Raw genomic sequence first — 13509 nt, 5'->3', positions numbered from 1 at the left:
TCTGATTGTAGGATTATATGATGCCAATCAGCTGTTATCTGTACACCATATCTGATTGTAGGATTATATGATGCCAATCAGCTGTTATCTGTACATCATCTCTGATTTTAGATTAAATGATGTCAATCAGCTGTTATCTGTACATCATCTCTGATTTTAGATTAAATGATGTCAAACAGCTGTTATCCGTACACCATCTCTGATTGTAGGATTATATTATGTCAATCAGCTGTTATCTGTACACCATATCTGATTGCAGGATTAAATGATGTCAATCAGCTGTATTCACTTAAAAAAACGTACATCGGAAATACCGGTGCATTCTCTAAAAGTTTATTCATCGTGAGTGTACGAGTTATCCGAACAGAAATTTTTGTTGCTATGTATATATATATATGTGTGTGTGTGTGTGTGTGTGTGAATGTCTGAATAAGTGCACGCTTTTGCAAAGATCGGAAAGAAGAAAGTAAAAGGAAAATCAGTTTAGATCTTCCTGCCTCCCCCCACCATTTATTTTATGTAGGTTTTCGTCTTTGAAATGTCATACGTCACTAAATAAACCACGGTTACGTCCTTCAAAGTTTACTCTGCGATTCTAACATTGTAAATCATGTCACTGAAAGTTTAACGGTTTTTATAAAATGTTATTTGGAATATGTTCGAGAGCTGGTGAGCCAATTTCGAATACGTTCGATAACACAGGATACTCCCCACCCCGTACTTTAATCTGTGAGTGCGTTATAAGAGTGACAACCAGTTCCTTTGCGTGGCTGGTGTGTAGTGGGATGTTACTGATTGACTGCATTCTCTCTAATTAGTATAGATGTAAATTATGAGTGGTAGCAAATACCTTTATGTAGCTTTGTCCTGTATATAGATACGGTTTTTCGCAACCTCTTCTAAGCTGAGCTATCAGCGATTGATTGTGAATCGATGAATTTGTACATTACGTAGCACCAGATATCAAAAGTCAGTTTCTATATCCACAAGGCCTAATCCAGTGTTTCTAAGCCAGATTTGTAAGACGACGACCCTCCTCCCTCAATTATTTCTAGAAAGTTGAAAAAATTCTTGATGTTTTTTGGTACAGTTTGTCATAATTCATCATAAAGGTAGTATGTGCACCTCTTAGACATCTCGAAGACTTAATAGAAAAAAGTGTTGACTTAGCCCAGATACCTTATGACCACACCGCTGGTAACACCGACCTAATGTATATGTGCTTTTGAGTGAAGCCTAGAAGATTATAAGCTTTACGAGGCAATGATCACCGTGGCTTTTTACATTGAACTTATAAAGTTTACACTTATTTTTAACTAGTTTGAGTACCTGACAGTTGTATTTGTTTTTAAAAAGAGATAATAAAATGCATTTATATCTTTTTCTTAAAATAATGAACACTAAAAGTGTAATAAAATACATAAAGATATTAATATGAAATTAGATGAGAGGTCCTCCCCCTCGTCATGACCTTCCATTATCACTGTGTCAGGTTGTGCTGATTTGGTAATTTTTTTTCTGAAATTAGGTAAGAGGGTACATCCCTCTCATGACTTTCCTCATGTCATCCTGCATCACTGTGTCAGGTTGTGCTGATTTGGTAGATTTTCCGAAATTAGGTATGAAATTAGAATGGGGGTCCACCTCATCTTAGTCTTTCTCATATCATTGTGCATCACTGTGCAAGGTTTGGTGCTGACTGATAAAAAAACAACAATGTAGACACGTATAAGGAACAGATACTCTTACACACATATATTGACTTTTTCATATATAGATAGATTAACTATACGTAATTAAACGTAACTTGAATTTTACGGAAAATAATTTTCAGAGATGTTAAATGGGTCTTTGATCCTCCTTTTCTAGGCCCAGTACTTTACCAGTACTTGAACTATATTTCACTTAAAATCGTGCTATAATGGAACTCTTGCTTATATGATAATGGAAAAACTTTTGTATTACACGATGTGCAACCCCCAACTTTGCAAAATTTTCATCATGTGTGCATGTACCCTTGGCATAGGGTTAGGATTTTCTCGTTTTCCTCCGTTTTTCATTACGGAGAATTTTATTTTTCTCCGTTCTTAGGGTGCAATATGACGCATGAATACATTACATGCGGACCTAATGCGCAAGCGCCATAAGTAATTAAAAATAATATTTCTATTTCTGCTTACAACATATTATAACTGATTTTCCAAAAAAATAACTTTTAGACTAAATAAGTAAATCTAGAAACATCATCACGATTACTTGAAACTCGTCGTGACAAAGAATGTGAAGGTTTTGAACCCGAAACAAACGTTATTTACTTTTATTACGTAAGGAAAAACGTGTGAACCTTCTTGTACAACATAATAGTTGTTTTTTTGTTAAGTATCTGTTCTACTTCACTTTAAATGGCTGGGACTGATGCACCAGTGTGTTGTTTGTGTGACACTAAGGTCACAATAAGCCACATTTTACTGTTTTGCCATCGTTACGACTCTCAACGACGACACCATTTTAGACATGTTTTGTGCCAAGGTTTACCCTTAACGTTGGACAGTGTTATCGGCGATGGTGACACTGTTTACTTTACAAATGTTTTTAGTTTTTTAAAAGCCATTGACCTTTTTAACATTATTTAAGTTTTTAATTAATAAATTAGACCTTTTATATTATTCCTTTTTTAAGTACAACTAGTTCAATATGAAATTAGAAAAAGACCCGTGACGTCAAATAACTCAAAACCAAGACTGAAAAGGCCAATTTCATGTGAGTAACGCTGGTGTTTGAACTTACTTGTTCGTCATCTTAGCGAGTTATGACCATTCAACTTGTACTACAGAAAGTCCTTTAAAACCAGTATTACTATAATATCTCTCTTACTGATGTACCCTAGATATTTAAAGTGTTAATTCAAAAATTGTTTCACCTTGATTCATTTTTACTAATTTTAATACTTTTACTTTAAACTCTTTACCGGATGTTTAGTTTGGTTTTGAATTTTGCGCGAAGCTACTCGAGGGCTATCTGCGCTAGTCATCCCTAATTTAGCAGTGTAAGACTAGAGGGAAGGCAGCTAGTCATCACCACCCACCGTCAACGCTTGGGCCACTTTCTAACTAACGAATAGTGGGATTGACTCTCACATTACAACGCCCGAACGGCTGAAAGGGCGAACATCTTTTGATATTTGGCGCAGATAGCCTAGTTGCTTTGCGCCATAAAACGCCAAACCCACCTTAAATGGTACAGAATCCGGGGCTTTACTAGTTAATTACTTATTCTGTCTGCTGTGAAATAATCCTTGGTCTTTTATCTAGAACTAAGCTACGTGCAGAGTTGTCACGAAAACTAGCATTTTCTACAAGTACTTCTTTGTATTTCCAAGTCTTTGTTATATGATTGCCTCGCCTTCACTGGTTTTTGAGGTAATTGGTGTTGTCTGTTAAGACAAAATTTCTAAAACTAATATGAATGCATACGTGAGGAATTGTTTCACCTTTGCAATTCTCTTGAAATATACATTTTAGGTACTTTATAAACAAGAGAGACAGCGTTCTTTGGCTGACAAAAAGCCAACGTAAACACACATCAAAATACGTTTAGATTTATTCTTCATTCTAGTCCAGTTGTACAAATTAAATTCTAATAATCCAATAAACCAGCTACGGTAGACCTTGATGAAACATTCGTCTGGTGTGATCGTATTACAATAAAATCTGTGAAGATTGTACATCGGCCCCACAGTTAGGGATCAAGAGATGGTTGATCACATTTTAGTTTTAAAACATAACAAACAAGAGAGCGAAAGTAGAAATCACGTACCCCCTGCCATTCAGATCGCCTCGAATTAAAAACTACACCTTGGTAGGGCAAAAGTAAATAGCTATTAGGCCCTAAGGGCATAGTGGGGAGGGCAGTCAGGGAAGGCAAGAGATGATCAGGGTAACATTCCTTCTCTCACAGGCCAGTCCCGTACAACTAGGAGGAAAGACTTTAAAAACTTATGACACCGTTAGATACATTTAGGTGGATTCTGTGCACTATATCTGCTCATGCATACATACATAAACACGCTTTAGAATATTTATATATACTTACGAACTTGAACATGAAAGAAACGAAACAAAAACCAATCCGATCTAGATCTCCAAAGCTTTCAGCTGCTATTATTTCAAATGAGAATCTCAAAATAACAGATGTAAAAAGAGCGGTGCTTTTTCAGTAACTGCTTATGGAATTTACTGCTTTGAAAGTAGTTTGACTAAATGTCAACGGTAAATAGTTTGTGTAAAATCAGATAAAAATCGCCATTTTCTGTTGTTTCTGTGGTTAGTTTATGCTAATTATACCAGAATTAGTGGTAAATGGTACTGACAGAAAATGCTGTGTCGTTTTCTTGGAAATTTAAGACATCCATCAAGACTTGTTACTTTTTTGTTGGTAGTTGGGGTGAAAATACCATCTGGTAAGCCTTGCGACTTGAGGCTAAATCCCTGAAACATTGATGTGGAATAGATATATCAAACATCCATATTCCATCTTCTAGGAAAGCTCAAAGGACGTTTCGTTATCGGTGTAAGCCATTGAAACTAACAAAATATCACTCGTGTTTATAGGAATTTTAAATTATCGTCTGATTTGTCACATGTGTTCGTTGTCATTCCTTTCATATATTTCTCGTCTCAAAAGACATTTGTCAAAATTTCTTTTACTATGATATATGGATAATAATACTGAAAACGTTTGGTGTTAAAATAAGTAATGATGTATGATGTTAAAAACTCTTTACCCTAATTCTGATGTATAGTGTCTGAAGTAAAATTGATAAAATTACTTCTACCAGTTTACACCGAAACAATTGGTGTTCATGCAACTTGAAAATACAAGTAACATTTATACCACTAACATATCTTTCGTATACCTGCCAGCGTGAAGTACTGGGCGAAAGACCTTGTTGGTCGTTCAATATTGCAGATGTGTGATTGATATATCGTTGTTCTCATAATAATATGTTGTGTCCAACGTTATCAGGAGTTTATCTTCCTTTGTTAAGGCGTTAGACTCGTAATCCGAGGGTCGCGGGTTCGAGTCCCGGTCGCACCAAACATGCTCACTCTTTCAGCCGTGGAGGCATTATAATGTTACGGTCAATCCCACTATTTGTTGGTAAAAGAGTAGCCCAAGAATTGGCGGTGGGTGGTGATGACTAGTTGCCTTCCCTCTAGCCTTACACTGCTAAATTAGGGACGGCTAGCACAGATACACCTCGAGTAGCTTTGCGCGAAATTCAAAAGAAACAAACAATCTTTGTTGTTGAGCGTAGAACACAACTGACTGCTCGTGTTGCAGACTTTTTAGTTAGCAGCCAACCGCAACAAGTTGAATAAATCGAGCATGTTTACCATTATGTGATTGGCTAATTTCCGACAGTTCGTTGTAAGAACCAATTAATTCATTTGTTACTTCAGATAAACCCAAATTTGCTGTTCTCAATGGTCCATATGACAAAAGTATCGCGCTATTAAATATACGTACCGATTATCGTACACAATTGTCCATATATTATAAATATGTGAATTAAAAAAAAATATGTAGGTACGTTACGAATGGTAGCATTATTACGTAAGATTAAATATCGGTTGTCCCCTTTATGACCGACGATACGAAAAAATATACGGCTTGTTTGGAAAGACAAATTAATTAATCAGTTTTTGTTTCTTTCTTTCCATAACTATCGAGACCTTGAGACTGCCCGTCATACATCATTGGCTGTATAGAGCTCATTTGGTTTATGTAACTGACAGTGAAACAGGGTTGACGCTATCTGATGATACTGTTTTTAGTATTTATACTCATAGTAAAACAAAAACAATTCTAATATAATGTTATAAAAATAAATTCACTTTTTATTTGTTGTGGTATTTGTTTAACGGTACTAATAATTTTACTAATAAAGTGACTGGGAAAAAAAGGACAAAAGTAAGTTTGTGAAAATAGTGAAATAAGGGGTTTATTATTTAATTCTAGTTGTGAATCACGTTTATCGTAATATAAAGTACACGATAAACGTGATTCATAACTAGAATTAAATAATAACCCCTTATTTCGTTATCCTCACAAACTTACGTTCGTCCTCATTAGGCCTCGCCAATTTAGATAGTAATTTGGGGCCTTATGTATGGTTATAACAGGGAAATTTATTTATTTGTATTAAAAAAAAAATAACGATATGTGCAGGGTCACTCCCCCGAAATGCTGCCTGAATTGGAATTCTTTCGTTCTTTACACGATTAAATATATAACATGAATGTGTTTTTGACGGCACAGTTATGCAGGGTATAACTGCGAAACAATCAAACTTTACATACGGAATATAAAAAGAATTAACATAGACGTATTGTTGTACTGTAAGTTTCATTCAACGGCTGATTTTTCTTCCATTTTCCAGCAGTGTGTAGCCATACTTTTACAGAGGCGCCGGGCCACATCGAAGCCATCTCCAGACGATATAAACGCCTCGGTCACACTCGCTGTCAATACCTGATCCGTGCGCCTCCCTACACCACTATCATGCTCAATTTCACGCACCTATACGACGAAGGAGCGCGTTCCCTATGTCTGCCAGAGGTGCGAATCATCGAAGTTTGGTCCCACCAGAAAGAGAGCCAGATGGGTGTGTTGTGCCCTGCCCATCACAATTTCCAAGGTCCGCAAGTCTTTCAATCGAGGGCGTCCCTTCTGAGAGTGACGTACAAATGGCCACCTAACATGGAGAGTGGGTTTAGTTTATATTTCAAATTCCAGAAGATTTCGAAAGGAAAATCAGGTAGGTATATATATATATATATATACACACACATACTGATTGTTTTATCATTTAGATTGAAAAATCTGTTGCTGCTCTCCAGTTTTGTTGGCATCACATTGTGATGCTGTGACGTTAAGTCCCTGAATGACGTACATCCACGTTCTTTCTGGGCGTACCCAGCATTCGTTTGACGTAATAGCGGATTTTCCGTACCTCATCTAACTTGTAGTTGTTTTTAATGTTCAGTACATTTAGTAAGCGACAAATTGCTGTGAGTGTTTAAGTCACTAATGACGCTAGTATTCTATTTTCTACTATTTATGTTCTTACTTATTGTATTATGTATTTTTTCCTTCTGTACATTCGAAACACTTTAAAAGCAAGATTACAAACAAGTTTCAAGTTATTTAGTTTATAGAATTCGTTTTGCTCGTCAATAAAGACAAAATTTTAAATAAAATATTACCAGTAATTGTACGAGAAACATTTGTTTCTTCGGACTTGGTGGGTCATACTGAAATATGTAAGTTCCCCTAACAGTTCTGGATTATGTTAGTTGAACCAACTCTGTTTTGTGGTAGCATGCGGTATATACTGCATATTCGGCTTAAACGTAGAGCTCTATGAATGGAAATAATTATGCCAAAAACCTCAGCTAATCGTGAACTAGCTTCTAGTATCAATTTGATTAAATGTTATTAACATGATTAGCCACTTAAATCAGTTATATATATACATGTATATAGATAGATATGGAAGTTATTCGAGTAATATCTTATATCTTGACTTGTGCCAAGTGTAGGTGCTAGTTTTTATTTTTGAAGAGTATGTTCCCTGTAAACCTGCATTTATCCATTTTTCCGGCCTGGCATGGCCAAGCGCGTAAGGCGTGCGACTCGTAATTCGAGGGTCGCGGGTTCGTGCCCGCGTCGCGCCAAACATGCTCGCCCTCCCAGCCGTGGGAGCGTTATAATGTGACGGTAAATCCCACTTTTCGTTGGTAAAAGAGTAGCCCAAGAGTTGGCGGTGGGTGGTGATGACTAGCTGCCTTCCCTCTAGTCTTACACTGTTAAATTAGGGACGGCTAGCACAGATAGCCCTCGAGTAGCTTTGTGCGAAATTCCAATAACCAAACCAAACCTTATCCATTTTTCCAACTCGTACTGTATGTGTTAGGCTATTATTATTTTGGTATATTGATTTGGGGAAAAAATTATTAAAAAAAAAATCTCGAGCCAAGCACGACTTTTGATAATTTTGATTGTAGAACATACAAAGCTCATTAATTCCCGGTGAGAAAGCCTTCATATATTTTCACTTCGTTTTTCTCAGTTTCGCGTGTTTTCGATAACTTTGGAGGAAACCCGTACCCGCATGAACAGTGTTATTCAGAAAGAAAAGAAGGAATTGTAATTGTCCGTGATAACCAAGAATTATTATATGTGGCGAACACTCCGAAGTTTCACAGGATACGGCTATAGATGCAAATGGTTTTGAACTACTGATCAAAAGGAAGCCCTAACGGTAAGCTTGCTTTATAATGCTGAAAATACTGGTTCGATATCCTCAATGAACACAGCACAGATAGCCCATTGTTTTATTTTGTTTTTAAAAACAAACGAAAGAAAGACAGCTTGCTAACAGTATCTGCCACCCAAAGGACCTTGTCCGCATTTTTGAACTGAATAATAATACGATTGGTTGTCACTTTTGTAACGCGACTACATCTGAAAATTCGCGAGGATCGTATTTAGCGGCATTTCGTGAAAGCAGAACCTTGAAATCCACAGTCCGCTACAAGAACCACGCCCAGTCCATTGTAAAGGTTCTAATTTATCAAAATTTATGAAAAGTACCTTCACACATAGTTTAGTTATGCTTGCAGTCAAATATACTGTTGCATCAACGTTGGTAGTAATATTTCATTGCCTAACAGAAAATAAATAAAAATCGTTTTAAACCAGTTCACGCTTATGAACGTCATACATGGTTCAGATTGTCTTTGTTACCACACTAATTCCACGAGAGCACTTACTCGATGGTCAACTTGTAAGCGGTTTATCAATTCATTCCCGCCCATATAATGACTTTTCTCAGTTCTGTATAATTAACCTAATACATTCAGTGTTGTTGTTGTTTTTTAATTAGAACCACAAACTATATAGTTTATTTCGCATAGAAATGAATAAAAAAAAACACCATATAATCCGAGCGCTTTTGAAAGGTGGACCTTTCTTCTTCAGGGGCAAACCGGAAATATCGTATAGATATCGAAATCAGTCGATAGGAATGTTGCGAAATACAAACTATAGAAGGAAATTTTGGTATTTTATCATAAAGTTAGCGGAAGGTCAGCTCGAAGTTTTATGTGTTGTAGTTTGTGAGCGATGATGAAACTTGTCTAATTTCACATTATTGTTTAATACGAGTTAGTTGTTTGTTTTTGTTTTTCTGGTTCATTGTGGATAAATAAATGCATAATAGTCCTTGAGAAAATTCTAAACGAAACATTGTTTGTTTAATGGATGAAGGATGAAGATTTCAGTTGGAATTTTATCGTATCACCTAATCTTTTAGCATTTATGGAATTAGAACTATTTTGGATATTCGTGGTGTTTTTGGGTAAATAGATTTCTCGAAAGATTAAGGTAGATAGGCCAGCTTTGTAAAGAGAGACTCGACAAATTAAGAAGTTCGCTAAAACTAACTTGAGTCTGAGTTGACTGTAAATGACCGGGATACGAGCTGTGGTGCACATTGAAGATACTTTATTAATATGACGAAGGTATTATGTGTGTTGGAAGTTGGATTGTCTCCTTTACCAGAGCTATGAACTGTGGAGGTTGGTTCCTACTCCCTCACTGCAATGCGAGTTGGATTGTCTCCTTTACCAGAGCTATGAACTGTGGAGGTTGGTTCCTACTCCCTCACTGCAATGCGAGTTGGATTGTCTCCTTTACCAGAGCTATGAACTGTGGAGGTTGGTTCCTACTCCCTCACTGCAATGCGAGTTGGATTGTCTCCTTTACCAGAGCTATGAACTGTTGAGATTGGTTCCTACTCCCTCACTGCAATGCGAGTTGGATTGTCTCCTTTACCAGAGCTATGAACTGTGGAGGTTGGTTCCTACTCCCTCACTGCAATGCGAGTTGGATTGTCTCCTTTACCAGAGCTATGAACTGTTGAGATTGGTTCCTACTCCCTCACTGCAATGCGAGTTGGATTGTCTCCTTTACCAGAGCTATGAACTGTTGAGATTGGTTCCTACTCCCTCACTGCAATGCGAGTTGGATTGTCTCCTACCAGAGCTATGAACTGTGGAGGTTGGTTCCTACTCCCTCACTGCAATGCGAGTTGGATTGTCTCCTTTACCAGAGCTATGAACTGTTGAGGTTGGTTCCTACTCCCTCACTGCAATGCGAGTTGGATTGTCTCCTTTACCAGAGCTATGAACTGTTGAGGTTGGTTCCTACTCCCTCACTGCAATGCGAGTTGGATTGTCTCCTTTACCAGAGCTATGAACTGTTGAGGTTGGTTCCTACTCCCTCACTGCAATGCGAAGTTCCTGGCAGTTTAAACCATACGTTATTTAGTTGAATCAGTGACGTGTGACCTACCCATGGAAACTGGCAATACCCACATGACTGTTCATTTTCATTCAAACACAGGCATGGGCGTAATCTCGCAATACTACCTGATCTATACTGTAAGACACTGGTATGCACCATTATGTACAAGGTGCAGCTTAAGAGTTACATGACCATTGGCAGATCATATATTACCTTCCAAGGAATAACAAAGAACATACTCACCTTTTATTCAGCACGTGTTATGTGATACCTGCACACACAAAAGTTGGAAAATTGTATATTAAAGCAAGGTGTTAGAAAATGCAAGATAACCTGTACACCACTCTTCCTTCCACTTCTTTTTCCAGCTTATCCTGAACCAGCATATAAAACATTTTAATTATGTTAAACCTGAAACTGAAGAATACATAATAGAGTCCTTCTTAACATACGTATACAATCTTAATGTCAATAAAACACACAGTGTTACTAAAATCACAGTATCGAATCAATAAAAAATATAATTATGATGATTGTTAGCAAAACCTTTTGAGTTGAACAATAGTTTTTGAAAGCAGTGTGAATCTTTTAACGCAGTAAATAAATGCAATTCAACACAGAAGTAAAAATTATCTACTGAATCAACCAATTTTATGTCAAAATACCAAATATATATCCATTTCCAAAAAAAATCAGATCACAGTAAAATCTTACGCCAAAGGACCGATCCATTGGATGATCCTGAACCCAGTTTGTGAAGTAGTCAGTGGTTATGTGTATGTGCAGATGTCTCATTCAGTCTCTTGGATTACGCTAGCTATGTCCATGGCTATCATTCGTAGAGGAGATCCAATCGTTCTTTGTTGGAGTTTATCCAATTTGACCAGTTCTTTCTTGAGCCAAGGCATACCATACAGTATTCACACCAGCACCAATTTTCCTCAATCAAATCCAGACAGTATAATCACCATCGAGTGTTAACACAAGTGTGTGTATAACCTTGTTTTTCACTAGTCTCTGAGGTACTCAAAGTCTGTAGAGTTTCGTGCCTTAGACCCCTGAGTACCACTAGCTGCAGCACAGTCTACAAACCACGCCCTTTTGGTTGTTATAAACAGTACAATAAATCTTCCTCTAGACTGAAATCACTCAGTTTGTGCTGGCCATGTTTTACCTTTCAGCACGTTTTTTTCTGGGTCCTTCAGTTCCTCTTTTCAGAACTCCTGAAGTGTTAATCGTAGCATCCATCCATTAGCTGAATTTCGCGCAGTTTGGTTTGATGCTTCTCTGGCTGAAATTATTTCAACTCCTACACAGTCTCTAAGAGTAAGGCGTTTCACAAATCAACTGGGTTTCGCCCTCTGACGAGACGATCTGTCCACATTTCCGTGTTGGCCTTTTGAAGTTCATTAATCACTTACGCAAAGCATGATGTACCTGGACAATGAACTTATTACTAAACAGCGAAACGTCTCGCTCCTGAGTATTCTGCCGCTGGTGTTATTATGTCCAATAGCAACTCGTTGCCTTTACGTGCACAGGCCAACACTGGAATCTCCACTAAAGCATTCTTTAGATGTCAGAATATTTTCTCACGTCTCTTGTTCTATCCAAAGTGTGCTTCACTTGTAATGAGAGCAGAAAGTAGTGCTAGTATATTATACACGTTGGCCAAAAACCATCGATAATACGACACGAAACTAAAGAAACTAGACTCCTTACTTGTTATCGGGTTAAGACCAGTCTCTTACAACTGCTACGTTAGCAGCTTAGTGGAGCCTGTGGAGACTCCATGGCTGAACATGGCCAGGTGGCTATGGTATCCGACTCGCAATTTAAGGGTTACAGGTTTGAATCCCCGTCACACCAAACATGCTCACCCTTTCAGCCATGGGGACGTTATAATGTACGATCAATTCCACTATTTATTGGTAAGAAAGTAGTTGGCGATGGGTGGTGATGACTAGGTGCCTTCCCTCTAGTCTTACACTGCTAAATTAGGGACAGCTAGCGCAGATGACTCTCGTGTAGTTTGCCCGAGATTAAAAAACAAATAAATGTATAGACACTCTATCGTTGTCTACAATATGGTTAAACAAATGTATGTATGAGTGCACATTTTCCTGGTTCCAGTTTCAAGCGTGCTTCATTTATCAGATCCAATACAATTACCAGATTCTCAGTTTCACACCCTAACATCCAATATCATAAAAATAGATGAGGGATCTCATCAGTTTCGGTTCCCTTCATTGGCTTCTGGGAAGTGGAAAACGTGTTACATAGGGTGAATGGCATGATATAAAACTTGTACAATCCTCCTCTTGTACTGAAAGCAGTCTGAGGTCTCAGGTCCACTCTCGTTATCCGGCTCGACTTCCACGTTTTCAGATTCCAGATCTTAAGTGTTGAACCAACAGAAAACTTTCGATGCGTCCAGAAGTTAATTTTTCTGCGACTCGAGTTCTTCTTAAATGGACAACTGCTGGTAGTCACAGTAATGTCATAAAATGTTTTCCTGTGTTTTGGTTATTGTGTCTAAGTATAGCTAGTTTCGTTTTCTGTGTATGTGAAAAAGTCATGTTTAATGGTTGAAAATAAGTGCCTATTTTTGTCTCTCTAGAATTCTACAGCCTATAGTGAATCCAACAGTTGATTTGCTCTCATTACCATAATGACGTTGGACAAGAAAACATAAAAGACATCTTTCGTATAATTCTATATATTCCTCCTGCATAGTTGATTTACGTTTGAAGTGATAGGAGTGGGAAGTTAACGATATTAACTGTACGTTCCTAAATCTTGAGATCACGCAACTTCCCGTTTATAATGAACTAAAACACGATATATTGTTCGTTTGTTTTTAGTGTTGGATAAACAGTTAACTGCAAAATATCTTAAGTGTAATAGAGCACCTCATAACAAGATATACACGCCCTGTTATTTATAAACTTGTATATTTCAAACTTTTAATTCTGAAATAATCGACTTGCTTTCGTTTCATTTATCATCGTTGGAGTCGATATCATATTGAGTAATACTGTGTTTTTAGCTGTTACACCCTTTGTAAAGAACGGATAAAAAAATTGAACAAAATAATAATATGTATATATGATATATTTAAATATATATTTATAAATT

The 13509-nt window shown here is 37.2% G+C and overlaps 1 protein-coding gene and 1 long non-coding RNA gene across 7 annotated transcripts in view; one reads left to right on the top strand and one right to left on the bottom strand.

Annotated features, from left to right (window-relative positions):
- Nucleotides 1-13509, top strand: part of LOC143250989 (uncharacterized) — a 131997-nt gene that overhangs the window by 56796 nt on the left and 61692 nt on the right. For 4 of the 5 annotated variants that reach the window (XM_076502254.1, XM_076502251.1, XM_076502255.1 and 1 more), the window contains one exon: nt 6443-6820. In XM_076502254.1, the coding sequence (XP_076358369.1) occupies nt 6565-6820 (256 nt within the window). In that variant the 5' untranslated portion in view covers nt 6443-6564. The remainder of the gene's footprint in view (nt 1-6442; nt 6821-13509) is intronic. The other variant, XM_076502253.1, reaches the window with a different exon arrangement.
- LOC143250991 (uncharacterized) overlaps nt 1-13509 on the bottom strand; it is a 29624-nt gene that overhangs the window by 14474 nt on the left and 1641 nt on the right. The window lies entirely within an intron of this gene.

The sequence above is a fragment of the Tachypleus tridentatus genome, chromosome 5, assembly GCF_004210375.1.
Source record: "Tachypleus tridentatus isolate NWPU-2018 chromosome 5, ASM421037v1, whole genome shotgun sequence".
In the NCBI taxonomy this organism is placed as follows: domain Eukaryota; kingdom Metazoa; phylum Arthropoda; class Merostomata; order Xiphosura; family Limulidae; genus Tachypleus; species Tachypleus tridentatus.
This window is presented reverse-complemented; position numbering and strand designations above follow the sequence as displayed.